At 33.4% G+C, this 19,591-nt stretch overlaps 3 protein-coding genes across 10 annotated transcripts; 2 read left to right on the top strand and 1 right to left on the bottom strand.

The window, feature by feature from the left end:
• The first annotated feature begins 1,677 nt into the window (after positions 1 to 1,677).
• Positions 1,678 to 5,677, top strand: LOC139107066 (lysosomal acid phosphatase-like). 6 transcript variants are annotated; one of them, XM_070664325.1, is made up of 9 exons: positions 1,678 to 1,912; positions 2,466 to 2,525; positions 2,592 to 2,626; positions 2,838 to 3,060; positions 3,562 to 3,657; positions 3,820 to 4,059; positions 4,223 to 4,529; positions 4,638 to 4,849; positions 5,227 to 5,677. In XM_070664325.1, the coding sequence occupies exons 4-9, from the start codon at positions 2,893 to 2,895 to the stop codon at positions 5,368 to 5,370; spliced, it is 1,167 nt and encodes a 388-aa protein (XP_070520426.1). In that variant the 5' UTR covers positions 1,678 to 1,912; positions 2,466 to 2,525; positions 2,592 to 2,626; positions 2,838 to 2,892; the 3' UTR covers positions 5,371 to 5,677. The 6 variants fall into 6 exon arrangements, with proteins under 6 accessions (XP_070520426.1, XP_070520427.1, XP_070520425.1 ...); XM_070664326.1 differs by having other exon boundaries at positions 1,678 to 2,107; XM_070664324.1 differs by having other exon boundaries at positions 1,678 to 2,388.
• A 4,411-nt stretch (positions 5,678 to 10,088) lies between these two features.
• LOC139107063 (EH domain-containing protein 3-like) lies at positions 10,089 to 16,305 on the top strand. 3 transcript variants are annotated; one of them, XM_070664313.1, is made up of 7 exons: positions 10,089 to 10,327; positions 10,879 to 11,373; positions 11,468 to 11,781; positions 11,861 to 11,969; positions 12,066 to 12,384; positions 12,533 to 12,703; positions 12,782 to 16,305. In XM_070664313.1, the coding sequence occupies exons 2-7, from the start codon at positions 10,888 to 10,890 to the stop codon at positions 12,985 to 12,987; spliced, it is 1,605 nt and encodes a 534-aa protein (XP_070520414.1). In that variant the 5' UTR covers positions 10,089 to 10,327; positions 10,879 to 10,887; the 3' UTR covers positions 12,988 to 16,305. The 3 variants fall into 3 exon arrangements, with proteins under 3 accessions (XP_070520414.1, XP_070520415.1, XP_070520416.1); XM_070664314.1 differs by lacking the exon at positions 10,089 to 10,327 and adding an exon at positions 10,623 to 10,753; XM_070664315.1 differs by lacking the exon at positions 10,089 to 10,327 and having other exon boundaries at positions 10,863 to 11,373.
• LOC139107060 (dnaJ homolog subfamily C member 10-like) lies at positions 15,748 to 19,510 on the bottom strand. The gene is made up of 12 exons (XM_070664305.1): positions 19,046 to 19,510; positions 18,830 to 18,980; positions 18,536 to 18,743; positions 18,193 to 18,404; positions 17,857 to 18,081; positions 17,570 to 17,785; positions 17,322 to 17,457; positions 17,004 to 17,222; positions 16,659 to 16,934; positions 16,316 to 16,592; positions 16,044 to 16,239; positions 15,748 to 15,948 (listed from the first exon to the last, which is right to left on the bottom strand). Coding segments are annotated over exons 1-12 (2,319 nt in total). The 5' UTR covers positions 19,048 to 19,510.
• Between the last annotated feature and the right edge of the window lie 81 nt (positions 19,511 to 19,591).

The raw sequence follows: 19,591 nt of genomic DNA, 5'->3' as shown, positions 1-19,591 counted from the left end.
GAGAGAGAGAGAAAAGCTCGATACTTTTCGTAGACTTACATTATTATGTCGCAAATCACGTCAGGAATACAAATGTCGAACGTTACGCATGACTTATGGAATCCGATCAATCTGGCCGAAGTTAAATCGAATGAATTATTTGAAACATTGAAGCCCGTCACTTTTGCGTGCGGCGAACATTTTTCAATAATACGTTAACAAATTGCAGATCTCTACAATCCCGAACGCTACAAATAACGCAATTAGCGACGAAATATATATATAAATATATATATATTTTTTTTTTTGTTTCAATCATAAAGCAAAACCCGTTTCGACATTTGGCTTGTGCATTCCTGTCAACAGGTGGTAACCAAAGCGCACAGTGAGCGTTGATAACAGCTCCGTTAATCGATGATAACGCACGACATTAATGAAAAGCAGACGCGACCGCTCGATAAGGCCAGGTTAAATTACGCGAGATTCGCTGATGACGTTTCGCTGATTCCTTGCAAGATTCATGTTACAAAATTATCTATTCGGTATATCTTGAAAACAAAACCACCTAAACCTAACCCAACCACATTCGATATTAAAAGTATTAACACGCATTAGTGCAATTTGCAGGACAATGTTAATTGAACGGTTATTAATCGATAGCCGCGGAATTATGACGATCACGAAGGATTTACAACGCGGATTTTGTCGCAAATGTTATTTCTATAACTCTTTTGCGGGCAACGTAACTTTTGTTGCTCCAATATCTCGTGTAAAAATCGTTCGATCGACGTAGGCGGATCTCGTTTCGCGAATAAATTACCTACCATTTGAAAAATAAATGTGCGCCCACGGACGAAGCGATTTGTTCGCTTAATCGCGAAATCCCGTTTGGTTATCACCGGCGCCCAGAGCGAAGCGCGCGAAGCCGACCTGCGTTATTTCTGTGTATTATAAAAAAGATTTATTGCGCCTCTAGTAAAAACTGATCGTAAATAAAAGTTACTTTAACCCAGCTATGCGTGGCTGTTTATTTAAACGACGTACATACCATATTCTGTTCGTAATGCTCGATGCTAAGTACTATCTACTTTGTCACTATATTTTGTATGGTTGTTTTTTTTTCTTTTTCTTTTTTCTAGCAAATTACGTAAAACGGCAACTTTGTAGCGTAAGCTGGTTCAATTATTTCGTCAAAGTTCTGACAAAATTATCCGACAATACTTTGAACTTCTAATCGTTGTGTTAAAAATTATTTTTCGCTGCTGTTTAAATCATTTTTAACTTGGCAAAAGAATGCAGAAAAATGTGTGTACTCTCAGCAAATATAGAATATTGCAGCAACATTTCAACATTGTGACGTTGTGTGTTTATCGGGTCATTACGAAATTACATACTTCGTGATAATATTAATTGTTTTCACGAGACACTTAAAAAATCCCGTAATACGCAATTATCTCGTGATCGCGTATTCTTTCTGCGAAGATATTTCGCAAAGATAGACCATTAAAGGTATAAAAATTTTATCACCGCCGTTGCGAAGAGGCAAAGGTCACTAAGAGACCATTAAAGCTATTAACGATACTGCTCGATCAGACTAGGACGTCACACTGTCGTCGAACCAGATTACTTTATGACAAAACCACAAAAAAAAAAAAAAAAGAAAAGAAAAAAGAAAAAAAGAAACAAAAAGTTAATGAAATGAAACACAGCGCAGATGTATGCCTAATCGAGAGTCTAGAAAACCAGACGCGTGCCTGCGTGGTGGGATTTACGTAAGTATAATACGTGCACGTGTGTGACCATCGCGGTCGGTCTTTCAGTTGCGTGATGCACGGAGAAGAGTGCACGCTGCGACGACTCTTCGTCGTGTGTCGCGTTTCATCCGCGAGGCTTCGAAGCGATAATAACGGAGTACTCGAGCTGGCGACCGCGTGTACGTATATTTCTCATTGCACATCACGAGCTCATTCGCTGATCTCGGTACACTCATACGTCACGCGGATCACGGATCTCTGGATCGCCTGAGAGACGCGGGGACCAGCGCGGCGTGCGTGCAGCTACGTATTTTTTTTTATACGGCGAACTGTGTACGCGATCGAACAACGTCCGACGTCGCACCTAACCGCAAGTAAACTTGCCACGATACGGCAGATAATAGAAATCTGTGATAAGCACACGCGGGCGTTCGCTGTCTGGTAGAAAAGCAAGTGCTTTCCTGATACACGATATCAGACGCACCGACGCTGATTGAATTCAACGAATCGCTTGTTTGTGAAGCGGGATAAGCCAACCATGACCTTTTACGAAAATGAAGAATCTATCTCTAATGTTCCTTCCTTGATTTAAGTGCAGAAGAATTTTATCATATTTAAGTACTTCTCGTACAATATTGAGAACGAGTTTTCTTAAGTACTTGAAGAGATTATCATTTTTACTTCTTTATTCTTTAACTTTTTTCTCTTTTTTTTTTATTTTTTCGTTGCTAGGTCCGGATATCTCCCAGCTTCGCCGAGATACTGACTTATGAACCGCGGGACAACATTAAAGTAAGTGAAGCTAGCGATCGATCACACAAAGTGACTTAGCATATATTAAACTTATTTTATGTACAGAGGAAAAAGACTGAGTACCTCCAACTTTGATAAAGGTATTTTTTTTTTTTTTGGGACTAACTAAATATCAGATGAATAAAAAAATCATCTTTAGAAGTATCTAACGTGTCTTCTTATTTTGTTCTTTAAACAAATTAAACAAAGATTAAAATTAATTTTTATTGATATAATGGCCTTTAACTGACTGTTGGTTTGTGCTCGAGTTATTGCGTATGACCACTAAACGAATCCTCGTTTACTGTCTAGCCTGCAGGTGGACGAGTTACTTGGAATTATCGCGAGAAACGTGTAATTCGGCAAAATGAATCGAGCAAGAGGACACACGTTGATGGGTAATCGTCGCTCCAAAAAACTTGGTGTATACGTAATCGTGGTCATACTCGGTACCTTCATCATTTCCACGATGTTGGCGTATACAGCGTTTGCGTCTCATATTACCGAACCCGACACGTTACAGCAGGTGGTTTTTGTGAGTAGCCCGTTTGTAACAGCTGTTCCGTTACTACGCCACAAAGCGTTAATTTAATTTAATTTAATCGTTACGTTTTAACAAAATTAAAACCTGCTAGTTTCACAATTTTCCGAGATATTTAATTAACGAATATTATTTTAACATCATATAAAATTCTGCGTACTGAAAGGATAACGTTTATTAAAATGTACAATATTTAATATAAAAAAATACGCGTTGTTATTCGCATTTTGAAACTGCATTTACACGAATCTTACTTCAGAGTCTCGAGTTATGTTTATTTATATACAGAACAGATTAACTTTAATCCAGATTTAATTTATTATTCTTTTTTAATCCTAAAATTTATTGTAGTAAAGTTATTCTACACTGAAACGAACATTCATCATAAAGGACTTGTTGCAAAAAAAAAAAAAAAAGATGAGATAAACTTGCATACCGAGTATTAAATAACTAGTATCTATTTTTCACACAGAAATTTTTTTTTTCTTTTGACAGCTGTTTCGCCACGGAGATCGAACGCCTACAGAGACCTATCCCAAGGATCCTTACAAAGATTACAATTGGCCCAATGGCTGGGGCAGCTTGACCAAGGTGAAATGCACAAAGTACCGGTGAATCGATACGCGTTGTGATAATATACGGGTTCGCCATAAATTAAATTGCATCTTCTCACGCAATATGCATCGCGATCGCGAAGCGCGTAATCGAGCGCGAGTAATAGGCCGCGTTATCAATCTTGCGATGTACTTTTAGAAAGGAATGCTTGAACTGTATAACTTGGGTCAGTGGATGCGCTTAAAATACGATGCTGTAATCGGTCGTAAGTTCGAGAGCACAGCCACGCTGGCGCGTAGCAGCTACGCAGATCGGTGCGTCATGTCAGCCCAAGCATTATTCGCCGGATTGTTCGTCCCGAGATTCGAGGATGAGTTTGTGCCTGGTTTGACGTGGACCCCCGTTCCCGTTCACTCGATACCACGAAATTTGGACAAGGTATAATCCCGAATCAACTAGGTTTGTACCATAAACTAAAAAAAAATTCCAGCTTGAAGTCTCGCATGAGCTTCGTGCATTTTCGCGGATTCTATATACATAATTTTCTATCGAACGATTATAAAAAAAGATCTTATTTTTTAATACAGTAATTTTATTGCAGTTGATAACGGTAAAGGCACCATGTCCGAGATTGGAGAACGCTCTAAAGCAGGCATACGCGGAAGAGGCAGAAAGATCCGGCGCAAAAATGGCAGATTATTATAAAGAATTGGCGAATTATACCGGGCAGAACATTAGCACGATCACCGACGTCGAGTTCCTGTACAATACTCTCGAGATCGAGGAGCAGCATGGCTTGCAACTTCCAGAGTGGACGCGCAAATTTTACAACAACGAGATGCGCGAAATTGCTGCTCGTAGCTTGGCAATTTTCACCGACGGCGTTATTCAAAAACGCCTTCGTGGAGGTACGACAACGTGCATCTTCGCGAGAGCAAACGTAAAATATCGCAGCGAGCGCACTTTTAAAATTGCGCCGCGAGAACCTGTATTGTAAACTGCACCGATATTTTCAGGTCCATTGCTAAAAGAGATTTTAAAAAACATGGAAGAGAGTAGAAGTAATTCCAAAGCAAAGAGATCCTATTTTTATTCCGCTCACGACATAACTATCGTTAACGTACTGCGGGCAATGGGATTTACGAATGAGCTTTTTAAACCCGATTACGGAGCGACGTTGATATTGGAGCTACACTTCGCAAATAATGCAGTCGACCAAGAAGTGAAGGTACGGTTATCGTAGTATCGTTAAAGTTTACGGTACGGCCGTAAATATTTTTATAATCAGAAACCGTCTCAATATTACGAAAACTTTAAAACGTCGAATATTTCTACTTTAAATCTCTATGTCATTATTGCAAATTATAATAGGTAAACTTAACACATCAGTGCAAGTTATATGATTATAATATAATTTATGTAATGAATCAGCGGCAGTAATTAATTATTGTTCACGATAATCGATGAGGTTTCTATAATAGCCTGTACATTTAAATGTTAAAGTTGCATGTGTATTGTCTAAATATGTCTCTTATTTCTCTCGCAGTTGCTACTCCAATGGTTTATGAATAGTACAATAATTATGTAACTCTTTTCTGTTTGCAGGTGTTGTACTTGAATAATACGCAAACGGAAAATGCGTATTCTTTGAAAATTCCTAATTGCGCGAATCCTTGCTTATTGCAAAACCTAAAGCAAGCGTGGCACGAAGTAATTCCGAACGATTGGGATGCGGAATGTAAAGTGTAAAACTGTAGAGTGTTACGGAATTGTACTTAAGTAAAATTAATTATCGCGCTCACTTTTACTTAGAATCGTTACTGTGTATTATAAAGCAAAACAAGAGATACTATAAAATATTGATACTATTAATCTAAAATGATAGTTGTAAAGAGTAATATTTAAATTAATTTAATTAGAGTAATAGTCATTTCATATACGTAATTATCAATCATTAAAAGATTTGTTTCAATTAAAACGCTCTGTCATATAACTGTTGATAGATATTTGCACCAAGTATGAACTTATGTATTTATAATAAACGCAAATTTTATTACGTGTGTGTATACGTGTGGTGATATTATCAAAGAGATTCGTAAAGTAAAAAAGCACTTTGTTTTTGCAATTGTAATAATGTAAAAAATTTCATTGGACTTACCAACGTTGATCCAATGATGAAACAAAGTCTTGGAACACGCACTCCGCTTCTTTGTTCACACTCGTAAAAAAGATCCATCGATGGATGAAGTATCCATTATGCAAACTGTAAAAATAGATTTTATGTTAAACGAAGTAGGTTTAATTGAAAAATCTTATGTAATAAATGTTTATTTGTCGGTATGAGTGAACGGTACGAGGAGATCAGTGTAGAAGGCGCTTCTAGCACTTTATTGCAGATAATTATCAAACGATTATCACTAAAATGGGATCACCGGTTTTATGCAACACTGATAAATGATAAGAGTATCGCTGCAATGATGTTTATATTGACATTATTATAAGATAGAAATTTTTATGTGAAAGTGAAAGAAATTATTCTTTAAGGAAATATTTTAAAATTAATTTGTAGCATGTCGTTTGTCTTTCAATATAAAATATATTGAAGAATTGTTTAATTAAATATTAATTATGTTCTGATTAAAACATATTGACTCTATTTAATGAACTTTTTTTATTCCAGATTTATTGTTTAAGAACGAAAGATTGTAAAAAAAAAAAAAGCTACTGAGGTTTGAACAAATTGGCGAATGCGGGATTTTTCCAACTATTTCAAAACTCGACGTTACATAATTGAAGACATCCGCATTCTGCTCCTTAGGGAGGCTGCATGTGTTGCGGTCTAGTGCATAATATGTGCGCGCTACAACCAGATATCCCTGCAAACCAGTTGTACTTCAAGCGGAGCTTGTTAAGACGGATAAATGGACACGAAATCGTTCAACCGGGATGTACTCATTTTGCTTATGCAACAGCTGACACTGGATCCGTTTTACCATATCATTGCGTAATATCATGTACGATTATTGGTGCGAACTATTGTTATAACTGTTACACTGAATAATGCGTACGTACGCAATTAGCAATTAAACAGTCGCGCTCGGTGCAATAGAAAATGCACATCTGAACTCAATTCGCGTCCTACTTTCAGACAAATTGAACGAAACGTTTCGCTATTACTTAATTTCGATTAATCATTTCTAATTTATACTACGAGAAGTGAAAATGAATTTGAATGAGTGAACCAGCCGAGAAAAGAAACTAAAGTTATAAGTGACAAAATAAATAATTGTTCATGTGAATGATAAAAGTCGGTACGATAACATTTCGGACTGATGCACGAGGTTTCCTTCAGGTAAGACCGCTATGAAGGAAACAGATATTGCGATTGAAATATTTTTCTGAGCTATGCGAGTTATTGGTTTAATAAACCTTATCGCGGCTTCCGTAATATTTCATTTTTAAATCAATCTGAGTCAAGGAGACCATGATAGATTCAATGCTCCGCATTTAACAGAGCAGATAAGACGAAAACGCTTAGCTCATTTTTTGTGATTAATTATTTAACGACTTAGATTTTATTTAGGTAAGTACGTATTTGCTGCTTACAATTCGACGTTTCGTGGTTCGATCGGGTTCGCAGAGAGAAGGTCAAAGTTATCGATTGTCTCTCGACACGGTCACGCATTGTTAACATTACGCCTCGGTTATGTCACTGTCATTCGTCAACTATTACAACGTTACATAATTCATTGCTTGTAGGAGGAAATCCTAGTCAAGCATTATGATTTCTCGATTCCGCGAATTGATTTTCTTGTTAACGAGTATCGAGACAATAATTGCGAATAGCAATGATTATTTACTGAACATTTTCCTGCTTCAACTACTCGTCGCGCAATTCTTTACAGAGAAAGAAAAATAATTAAAAAAAAATAATGAATCAATTCTCTAAATAAATTAATGTATAATAAAATCCTGAATCAATTTAAATTAATACTTGTATCAAATTTTTTATATATAATATATAAAACCATTGGTTTTGCCAGTAACATCTTCCTCTTTAATAATTTTTTATCTGGTACAACGAGACGTGCTTTAACAACAGCATAATAAAGGAAAATATGAGAACGTTGTTTACTAATACATGAAGCTGCCTTCGCTAATGCAAGAGAAAATGAAGGCAGAGAGAAAATACAAAGAGAAATGGAAGCATTAGTTATTCGACACATTTAAAGCTCTTAAAAGCTCTTTTGTAAAATTATATGTGAGAAAATTAGTTATATATTAAACGATGCATAATATACAATATTTTATATTTATTATGTACAGTGGATAAACTACATATATCCATAGAAGGATCTCAGAGCATCCCTGACGCTCGAGATAAAACGGAAGTGAACAAAACAGAAAGAGGATACTGTATGCGATATTCGCAATAACACTCCAGATATTAAATTAAAAATCAAAGTAATGAAAGCACGCAAATGTATAGTGTCCATCAATGCGAGCTTTGATACAATGCGAAGATGTAATATAGCCAATGGAGTAATTTTTATTTCTATTTCAATTTTATATGCCTACGTATGTGCAATAATATTTTTTTTTTTTTTTTTTTTACAGCTAAGTATCATCGTCGCCGATCGAAGAAACAAACCACGGTCGGGGTTCGTCGCGAATACCGCGTAAGTAGTCGGGAGCCTAAAAAATTATTATCTTACCTGTGGATATTGTGACCTGTGGATCTGAGTTCTGAGAGGAGGAACAGGTCCAGGCAGGACATCGGGCATCGACGGAGCAACTGTTGGGTAATTATCTTTTCTTAATTATATTCAAATAACATTTTTTTTTTAATTTTTTTTTAATCAATAATTATTATTTAATGCATATTTTTCATTATAGTTTTTACTTGTATGTTACAGAATATCATCGTATCATGGCATCATCGTTGCCTGACTCAGTCGCATCTAACGTGAGTAATTTTTTTTTTTTTACGAATGCAACGTATCCACAATAAAATATTATAGTTTTTTCAAATGTATAATTCTGGTATATTACAATATATTACAACTTGTAGATTTGTTGCCTACAGTAGAAGTAGTATCGTAGTTAATACAGTAGTTAGTCTGCAAGTGGAGAGACTTTCTCAGCCACTTGCGACACGAGATTGTAAATTGAATCAAACCTCAAAATAAACGCGATTATTTTTAAATAGGATATATAAAATGCGTAAAGCTCTTTGGTTGATTCTTCAAAAACCAAAGATGTGCTAACCCTGACAATAATTATCGTACCTTTTTACTTTCCTCGGCACCTTTCATATTGACCGACGACGAGAACGACGAGAAACTTTCGTGAATCGTAAGAAAATCACGCCACGATTCTTCCATCGGAACACGACTGACAATTATAGCAACCATTATGCGCAATGACCAAAAAAAAAAATGTCGAACTTTCACTTGGAAATGCGAAAAAAATATGAAACACAGAAATACCGTAAATGAATATTGCGCAAATGCTTAAGCGAGCATATTTTACAATCACAAAAGTCGTAAAAGTAAATAATGAAGAGTTCGATAAGAATCCGCGGAAATCCGAAAGCGGAAAATTCGCGGTCGTCGATCCGACAAGCGCGCGTTGTCGCGTCACTTTCGGCGACTACAAGAGAGAAAATAGATAATGGAGATTAAACATTATACCATGATCTCGTGCTTCCTCTCTGCATCCGATTGTTTTCGATCTCTGTCATTTCTGCGTATTTTCGGCGCAAAACGGAGCCTTCCATCGAAAAAGAGCAAGAGCGCGTCCGTCCGCAGAATTCGGTCTACACCTAACGGTCTCTAATTAACTCTGAAGTTGCGCGCGTAAACGGTCGCGCGTTCGACAACCGATCAAAATCATGATGACGCGATTAACGCGATGTTATCTCACCTTAATCTTTTAAAGATCTCCAATGCCTATTTTCTATCAATGACACTTTAATTTCGACTAAAGCTACTGCCTATCTCCGCTCAGTCTTCGGAATTCGACAAATAAAAATCGTATACCAAAATCAACGTTATAAATTTTTTTACTAGTATATATCTTTTAGATCTTTAATTGCACGTCAATTCGTGAACGTGCAGCGTTCGTACACGAGATTTCTTTTCGAACATTTCAAGGATAGAAGAATTTAATTAAGGCTTCTTTTGAGTAATTTTCTTTCCCTCTCTCGCTCGCGCTTTCGCAGGTGTCAGTTGCCGACACTGTGCGACCGATCTACATTTTATATACGTCATATATGCAAGCGGTTTGTTGTCAACAACCTGTCAACAAACTTCTGCCATCGGTTACGTGCCGCCCATCCTTTCGCGGTCATATCACGCGTATCGGCCCAAGTTTATCGGGCGCGGTTCCGCCTCGCGCGATCGCTCGGTCTTTCGAGTCGCTTTGCTCGCGCAGCGCGACGGCGGCGCCTACCTTCCACCGCCGTGTGCGTCACCGCTGACGATCATCGTGACGGTCAAGTTGCCTGATTCAGCCAGTCGACCACCACCACGTCCGCTCCGGAAATTCGCGCGATCTTCCGCGATCGGCTGGGCCGTGCGTACGTCACGTCGGCAACCACCTCGTTCTCTTGGCCCGCGCCGACCGTTAGTCTGCGCTCGTCCTCGTGCCCGTCGCGCTCTGTCAAGCGTGCCCGCTCATCCTTCACCGGTGGATCCGAGCAAAGGTTGGTCGCTCTTCAGGTTTCCCACCTCCCCTCAGCCCTCCTTTCCCAGGCGCCGTCCACGTGCTCCTTTTCACGCTTTTTGCATTTTCCCACCTTGTCCTTTTCATCGTAGGCCTTGAAATTCCCAGGTTAGCTAAAGGTCTCAGGTTACCATTGACGAAAGAAGGAGGTGGTGCCGAGCGATACCTCGGAAGAAAATTTGATATCGAAGAGCTCGCGCTGTAAAAGGCATGGCAGAGTAGGCGCTAAGCGTTCCACGTGATACACTTTCGGCTCGCTGCGGAAAACGTTGCACGGAATACAAGTGCGGGATTTAGAGGCGGTGCACTTTGATATAATTGATATGATAACCTTAACCTTTACAGGCCGCGCGGCCTAGAACTGTAATTGTAGTCTCACAATCTATTTAGCTCGGACAAAAGAAAAGTAATTAACAGAACGCAGTTACTTAATGCTAATTATCTATTGCTAACGTGACGAGTCTTTGGAATTCAGGCCATCCATAAATGATAAGTCCAGTGACAAGAATAGAACTCTTATTTTGTTTGCAGATTGTCAACATGTTCAGCTGGCTAAATCGAGAGGAGAACAACAAGCAAGACCTCTTCGAGAATGTCACTGAAGGTCTCAAAAAGATATACAAGTCCAAACTTCTACCTCTGGAACAATATTATCAGTTCCATGACTTTCATTCACCACAACTGGATGATCCAGACTTTGACGCGAAACCTATGATCCTTTTGGTTGGGCAATATTCTACTGGCAAAACTACATTTATTAAATATCTGCTAGAAAGAGAATTCCCTGGCATTAGAATCGGACCAGAGCCCACTACAGATCGATTTATAGCAGTCATGTATGATGAGAAGGAAGGAGTTATTCCTGGAAATGCCTTAGTTGTAGATCCAAACAAGCAGTTCAGGCCACTTTCAAAATTCGGCAATTCATTCTTGAATAGATTTCAGTGTTCAACTGTAGCTTCACCTGTTTTGAAAGGCATATCTATAGTAGATACACCTGGTATATTGTCTGGTGAAAAACAAAGAGTAAGTATTGCTCTTGTAGTTTTACTTTTAATATAAAATATATATGTACATATATGTAATGTAATAAGTGTTAAATAATAAATATTACTTTCAGGTTGACAGAGGCTATGACTTTACTGGTGTTTTAGAATGGTTTGCCGAACGTGTAGATAGAATTATCTTATTATTTGATGCTCATAAGCTTGATATATCAGATGAATTTCGTAGATCCATTGAGGCCTTACGTGGGCATGATGATAAAATTAGAATTGTTCTTAATAAAGCTGATATGATAGACCACCAACAGCTTATGAGAGTATATGGTGCTTTAATGTGGTCGTTGGGGAAAGTATTACAAACTCCAGAAGTAGCTAGAGTTTACATTGGCTCATTTTGGGATCAGCCGTTAAGATACGATGTTAACAGAAGGTACGTGCTTTAGTTAAAAGTTATCTTTTTTATCTATTATTTTTGTAAATTATATTTGAACGTCATGTAAATCTTATAGATTATTTGAAGATGAAGAACAGGATTTATTCAAAGACATGCAATCGCTTCCAAGAAATGCTGCATTAAGAAAACTTAATGACTTAATTAAACGAGCACGTTTGGCAAAGGTATATAAAGAATCTAATTAATTTTTTTTTTCGTTTGTTATAATTAACAATTTTAGATTAATTGGATAAAGACTCATGGTCTATATTAATTTACAGGTGCACGCATATATAATAAGTGCTTTACGGAAAGACATGCCGAGTATGTTTGGTAAAGATAACAAAAAAAAAGAACTGATAAAAAATTTAGGCCAGATTTACGATCAAATTCAACGGGAGCAACAAATTTCACCTGGTGATTTTCCGGATTTAAAGAAAATGCAAGAAAACTTAGCACATCACGATTTTAATAAATTTAATCCTCTGAAACCTAAGTTATTAGAAGTGGTGGATAAGATGCTCGCTGAAGATATTGCAAAGCTTATGGCTATGATACCACATGAAGAAGTTACTACTGTTTCGGAACCACTTATTAAAGGTATATCGACATTTTTTTCACTTAAATTTGAGATTAAAATACTTGTATCAAAATTATTTACATTTAATTTAAAAATTAAAAAAGCACATAATATTAATAAATTATTTTAATTCAGAAAATAATTTACTAATTCTAAATTTTATTTTAGGAGGAGCATTTGAAGGTGTAGAAGATCAAATTAGTCCATTTGGCTATAAAAGAGGAGAAGGAATTGATGCGGGTGCAGGTGAACCGGAATGGATTGTCAACAAAGAAAGATATAAATCCGATAGCATTTTTGAATCGCTTGGACCACAAGATGGAAAAATTACGGGAGCAGGTAAGGCTGATAAATTTTGGCGAACAATGTTTATTCTTAGAATTAAATATATTAATTAATATGAATTTATATTACTAGCGGCTAAATCAGAAATGGTTAAATCGAAGTTGCCGAACAGCGTTCTTGGAAAGATTTGGAAACTTTCAGATATCGACAAAGATGGATTCTTAGATTCTGACGAATTTGCCTTAGCCATGCATCTAATTAATGTAAAACTTGAAGGATACGACCTACCGGCTGAATTGCCAGAACATTTAATACCACCGTCAAAACGTGACACATAATATACAATTTTTATATTATAATTTATCATGTTTCACAAATGGTTAAAACATGTTAAGAGCCACAAGATGGTGAGCAACTTTAGCACAACTATATCGATTGCGTGATTTACGAATTCGATAAATATAAAATTATACTTTTACAACCAGCTGTATCATATGTGTGTATACTATATTATTCTGATAATGTATCAAAGGCCAGGGGACATATATATTTGCAATCTTTAAAGAATTATTGCATAATATGGACAAGTGATTAACACAGATAAAGGTATGTTTCAAATAATATTTTTTCTGAAATATATAACATAAAAAATTTTACATATACAAAGTTATATGTGTCATTACAAAAATTTTGATTTGAAAATTAGATTTATGCTTTATAACTTCAAAATTCTTTTATATGTATGTGTTCTAAATTATGAAATATCGCTGATTAATGAATAAGAGACAAGCATGCGATATATTAAAAATTTTTTAAGAATATTATATAAGATATTTTCGAGAAATACATTCTAACTTTAAAAACATATTCTTAGGAGATAAACTGAGAATTATACTTAAAGTATAATGAAAATACTTTCTATAGAAAACATTTTTGTGACTAAATACAAATTACAAAAAATTAATACATTTAATAAAATGTATTTCCTAATTAATTAAATCTTTGTAAAATATCCTGTACAAAAAAAAAAAAGTTAAAGTTGAAGATAACTAATATGTATGATGAATAATACATGAAAATAAGGTTAAAAGACTGGATTAAGAATATAGATTTTGAATATTCTAAAAAAAGTGTATTTAAACACTAATAGTTTATTATTAACAATTATTAAATTTTATTTTACATACTAATTGAATATTTTGTCTTTAAGTTCTATGGAAATAAAACATAATTAACTTTATTAAAACATTCTACAAACTTTCGAAATATTATATTAACATATTATTAAGAGTAACATGCAATATCTTTAGTTATTCTTACTTAAAGTTTTAATTTATAATCGGGTTTGTTTATTTAAATTTCATTTACAATTCAATTTACGTTTATTGTATATTTATTATATTATAAAATTTTGCTAACTTCGTAACTTATATGTTAAATTTCATTTCTTTTGCGATATTGACCAAAGATATATAATGATATTATAAATTAACATGTACCACATTTATGCAATATTAGAAAATTAATATAGAATTTGTCTGTGTGACTTAAATATTGGCAATTTTTTTTTTATGCAATATTTAAAACTGAAATTTATTACAAAGTTTTTTTTGGTTTTATTTCACAAATAATAAAAAAAACTAAGATGTTAACAAAGTTATGTATTTCTTATTTTTTGAAAATGTAAAATAGACTGTAACATTATTTTGTTGTATTCTTAATTGCATTTTTCTATTAGCACTGCCTTCGTACGTAGCGTGGTTTTTGTGATAGCAAAAAGTAACTTTGTATTGAAAACTACTTACACTCTGTTTAAAGAAAAAAGAGAATATGGGAAATTTACATTAAAAGAAAACGTCAATCAAAAGCAAAATTATTTTTAACATTATATAAAAGATGATAACTTAAGATTACTTGTCAACTATTTCGAAGTGCATGCATAGCATTTATGGAATGTTATTGTTTTATTTATTAATTTTTCTTTTCTCTACTATGCATTCCACCTATAACTAGATTTATTTAATCACCGTTGGCGAAATACAAGTTATATATTATATTTTACGAACCTTAGTATAATAAACGAGACTACATAGGAATTTACAAAAAAAAGCACGCTATATTTAGACAATTTTAATATTCGATATATTTTATTCATTTATATTTATATATATATTTACACTTTAAAACCATATAAATAATTTTAAATATCTAGATGTAAAATATTTTATATATTAAATATTTGGATATATATTGCATTTAAATACAGCAACAAATACACATGATATCTTAATGGTGCAATTTTTTATAAAATGTATTTATCTTTGTATTAACACATACCAACACTCGTATTCATTATTACTTGTGGACACTATTTTTTAAATAAACTTATTATATTTTATCGAAATATATTTATAAAGAGAACTACAAAAATTAAATTTTTAATAAATGTAAGATCTTATTTTGTTTAAAAAGAATTTATTAATTAGTATGTACATAAAAAATGTATAAAAGTATCACAATGGGACTAAAAATATGTCTAGTCGAACTTACTGTTTTGTTCCTTTTGGAAGAATGGAACGCGTTAAAATAAATGACAAATATTAATTGCGGCAGTCGAGTATAGTAATTATACATATGTATACATCACTAAAAGTTGTTAAGGCTTCTGTTTTTTCGTTGCAGTTGTAGTATGAAACTATTTTATTCATCACAATTCGCTTTATCCTCTTAAAAAATGTATTTTAAAACTTATATATATTGAAAGATATCACTTTCTTGTATTTCACGATTTGATAATATAGATATATATATATTATATATTTTACTTTAATACATAGATGCATGATTCAATGTGTAATTTATATATTTTATATTTTTTAATGAAAAAAGATTAAATATAAAATATAATAAATTAAGCATAATTAGTTGTTATAACTCGCGTATTAAAAAAATAATTTATTAATCGTTAATTTTACTATCTTATATATCAAATACATATGACATATAAAAAAAATATTTTGTTATAAAAAAGAATGAGTTTATACATGACTGCAATGATAAAATAAAAACCTTAAATTTAAATTAAACATTTTGTCTAATTATAGTTCGTCATGTTTCGTATGAGAATTAATAATCTTCAAAATTTCATCCTTAATTGCTTCAGCAGTTCTAGCAGTTATTTTGTGTTGTATATTATGTCTAGAATTATACAATATTAACGTCGGAAACAGTCGTATATGTGCGCATTCGTGCGCATAGATACTACAGTCAATTCTTCCAAAGTTTACTTTCTCCAGCAACTAAAAATGTCGTACAATTTATAATTTATCTTGTTAATATCAAATAAATTATTAAAGTTAAATGAGTTGTACACATCAAAGTAAATGGTATTTACCTGAGAAGCAACTGCAAACTCTGGTTTCATCTTTATACAATGGTAACATTGCGGTAAATAAAAATCGACAATCCATACATTTTTGCTGTTTAACAGCTTCTGGTAATCGAAAGAATCTAAATCATGGACTTTCTTTGGAAAGAATGTCGTTATCCATGTTAATATAGATAACGAACTACGTTGTCCATTGTACAAACTATAGTATGATAAAATGTTGTAGAATATTTGTTATGTGAAAGCATGATTAAATATTGTAAAAGTTTGTAACGTACGTAAATGTATTTAAATCCTTGCTTCCTAATGGATATACTCTGATACTGGGATAAGAATGCACTTTTTGGGATCTGCATAAGGATTCCTCAGTCGTACAATCTGCAGTAGCAACATTTACAAATGACAAACTGCTTAATGATTTCGTTACTGCCATCCATTCGGGTTCTAATTTTTGACACGGTTCACACCATGGCGCGAAATAATAAACTATCCATATAACTTCACCCTTCTTTTTTCCCAATGTACGATGTAAGTTTTTCGACGTCAATTTCATAACTGTGTGAAACAAAATACAATGAAGTACTAGTAAAATACAATAATTTACTTATGAATATACTATACCTGACGGATTTCTTTTTTCGTTAATAAATTGAATAACATTCGCAGCTGTCTTTGAAAACATGTAATGATAAGTATCACTGCCGTTGATGAGCATTGCGGTAGGATAATATTGTATATTGTATTGATTGCATAGTGTATGATGAATGGTGCAATCGATAGTACCGAAACGAACGATTGATGCATCAAAATTTAACGATGCCCACCGGAGTTCCGTAAGAAATTTTATACAAGGTGGACACCATGTTGTAAACCAATCTAGGAACCATACTTCATTTCCTATAACATTTTTTTCGAGTTAACATCATAAAATTTTTTAATAGATAAAAACTCAAATTTACACAATACCATTATTTCTTTGTAGTATCGATAATGCTTCTTCTGCAGAAAGAGCCCAAACGTTTATCGCTTTTACACTAAGTTTCATAAATTTAATAATATCAGTGTCAATATTTCGTCCATGATGCAATTCGAAAGCTCCACTACGCTTAACCATACCCCACTTCGGATAATCTGTCACACCCCATTTGGAGCAAAGCTGCCCCTTTCTACCACAATTTATTTTACCTGCAAAATGAAACCTTATGTATTATAATATTTTACTGTATGTAAAAATATTTTCTATTTAATATCAAATCCATTATTGTAGATCGTAAAACTATCTACCTAAATTAATATCCTTGATTGAAAGTTTCTTTATTTGAAAATTTACATGTTGTAAATTTAAATCTTTCGAAGTTTCTATGTCATTAGTATAAAAGTACACAAGCCAGGCAGCCTTGGATTTCGTTTTCCTAATACGCTAGAAATTGTAATAAAATATTTGATAAAAATCAAATTTAAAAATTAGAAAATGTATACAAGCAACACAAAAAACGATAAATTACTAACGTGTACATATTTTTTAATTTTACCTCAAAGTCATCATCAGATAATTCTTGAATACTGGACAAAATTTGGTTCGATAGTTTTTCTGTTAATGTGTTTATATCAGGTAAATTATCAAGAAATATAGGCTCCCATAAAGATGCATTATATACCGGTAAGTATACCGCGTGTGTATTATGAGACATCTTGTCATGACAATGATCATCCTTACACGTAAACATTATTACATCGATTAACGTATCCTAAAACCATAATATCATGCTATTAAAAAGAATAATAAAACAATAATTTCAACTACAGATACTCAACTTACAAATGTAGCCGCTACTATAAGCCTTTCATTCAAAGTGAAACAATTCTGTTCATTACCACATGTAAAAATTAACATAGGCCTTTGATCAATGTTGTTGCCGCGTAAGAACAGATTCCACTGAGACTTATTTATTTCAGGTACGTAGACATTTAATTTATTAAATACAAAATGCATAAGAGCTTCCTGTGTTCTTTTGCCATTATAATACACCGTTTGATGTGAATTCTTTAAAATAAAGAATGATTTAATTTAAAATATTTAAAATTGTGTAAATTTTCAAAATAATACTTAACAAAAGAATGAAAAAATTGGGTAAATTTTTCTGCTTGCATATACCTTTTGAAAATAGAGTAATGTAGGATAGCTATGGATTCCTACTTTGTAACACAAATCCCGGTTGAATTCACAATTAACTGCTGCTATCTTGACAATACCGCGAAGTAAAGTAGCCACTTCTTTCCAAGCTGGTGCTAAGTCATGACAATGACTACACATTGGAGAATAGAAGTTCACAAACCAGCTGATATCAGGATTTATAACACTTTCGTCTACAATAATCCATAGATACATAACGTTAATGTCAAAGACTTTTAACCATTATAATTTTTAATATTTAACACATAAATATTAAAATATCTTATTTCACATTTAAGGGGTGCAAAAAAAGTTATATACTCACAATAATCATTCGTATCTAAATTAATAACATGATCGTTGTCATCATATAAACTTTGCTGATGATAGCTCCAAGAATGATAAGCTCCTTTGTTAAAATCATTAAAACCATCTTCTCCATAGAGATCATATTTTTTCCTTAAGTCACTATTTTTTAGTGTTTCATAAGCTACAGTTAATTGGACAAACTTCACGTGAGCATTTGGATCATTCTAAAATATTAGAATATTATTAATAATATAGCGAATATATTAATAATACAAGTATATGCAGGTTTGTTGCACTTAAATTCCCATACACTTTTGTCAGGATGATAGATAATAGCCAACTTCTTGAAAGCCTTACGAATTTCATCTTGATCAGCAGTTTTACTTATACCAAGAATCTCATAATAATCTTCTGCTTGTGTTAGAAATGTGATAACGAACAAAATAATAATAATTTTATACCTGTAACAAATACAAACATATAGCTATTGGATTAAACACATCTTACAATATTAGATTATACTTACATTTCTATAAAATCGTATCGCTGCTATATTGCATGACATTAAATTTGCTTCAATACCAAGATGAAACTAGTATTTCATCATATAACACCACAATCTTCATGTACTCCCACGCTGTGATGTTATCGTTTGACCATGTTCGGAGTGAACTGTAAATCCTGTTCAAACTTAACCACTCGTAACAGGCAAGTAACATGTATCTCTACAATAAAATTTGTGTAAATAATTTTTCTAATATCGTATATTATCGAATTTCTTTCTCAGACTCGACTGAACTTCGGTTTCAATTAAATTCAAACGATGTATCATCTGTGTTCTTCAAAATAAGCGTCCTGAACATAAACAATTACAGGGATATAAAATAAAATTAGATAACGAATATAAAAAATGATCGAACGTTTCGTCTTAGCTTATTTCGAGATTAATTTATAAGAGATCATTACGGCAACCAAGATTAAAAATCAATATAAGAAAAAATATTAATTTTATTTTACAAATTGCTTCGTTTGAAGTTCGTTGCATTACCAATTAATTTTACATATATAGCAA

The sequence above is a fragment of the Cardiocondyla obscurior genome, linkage group LG12, assembly GCF_019399895.1.
Source record: "Cardiocondyla obscurior isolate alpha-2009 linkage group LG12, Cobs3.1, whole genome shotgun sequence".
Classification (NCBI taxonomy): Eukaryota; Metazoa; Arthropoda; class Insecta; order Hymenoptera; family Formicidae; genus Cardiocondyla; species Cardiocondyla obscurior.
The sequence above is the reverse complement of the archived record's forward strand: the minus strand, read 5'-3'. Positions and strand labels throughout refer to the sequence as shown.

Excerpts from the sequence above, each read along its gene's own strand:
- LOC139107066 (XM_070664325.1), top strand. The coding sequence starts at position 2,893 with ATGAATCGAGCAAGAGGACACACGTTGATGGGTAATCGTCGCTCCAAA. Across the intron at positions 3,658-3,819 it reads GCTGGGGCAGCTTGACCAAG|AAAGGAATGCTTGAACTGTA; the intron begins GTGAAATGCACA and ends ATGTACTTTTAG. Across the intron at positions 4,850-5,226 it reads CAGTCGACCAAGAAGTGAAG|GTGTTGTACTTGAATAATAC; the intron begins GTACGGTTATCG and ends TTCTGTTTGCAG.
- LOC139107063 (XM_070664313.1), top strand. The coding sequence starts at position 10,888 with ATGTTCAGCTGGCTAAATCGAGAGGAGAACAACAAGCAAGACCTCTTC. Across the intron at positions 11,374-11,467 it reads TGTCTGGTGAAAAACAAAGA|GTTGACAGAGGCTATGACTT; the intron begins GTAAGTATTGCT and ends TATTACTTTCAG. Across the intron at positions 12,385-12,532 it reads TTCGGAACCACTTATTAAAG|GAGGAGCATTTGAAGGTGTA; the intron begins GTATATCGACAT and ends ATTTTATTTTAG.
- LOC139107060 (XM_070664305.1), bottom strand. Across the intron at positions 17,786-17,856 it reads TTATAGTAGCGGCTACATTT|GATACGTTAATCGATGTAAT; the intron begins GTAAGTTGAGTA and ends TTATGGTTTTAG. Across the intron at positions 17,458-17,569 it reads TATCTGATGATGACTTTGAG|CGTATTAGGAAAACGAAATC; the intron begins GTAAAATTAAAA and ends TACAATTTCTAG.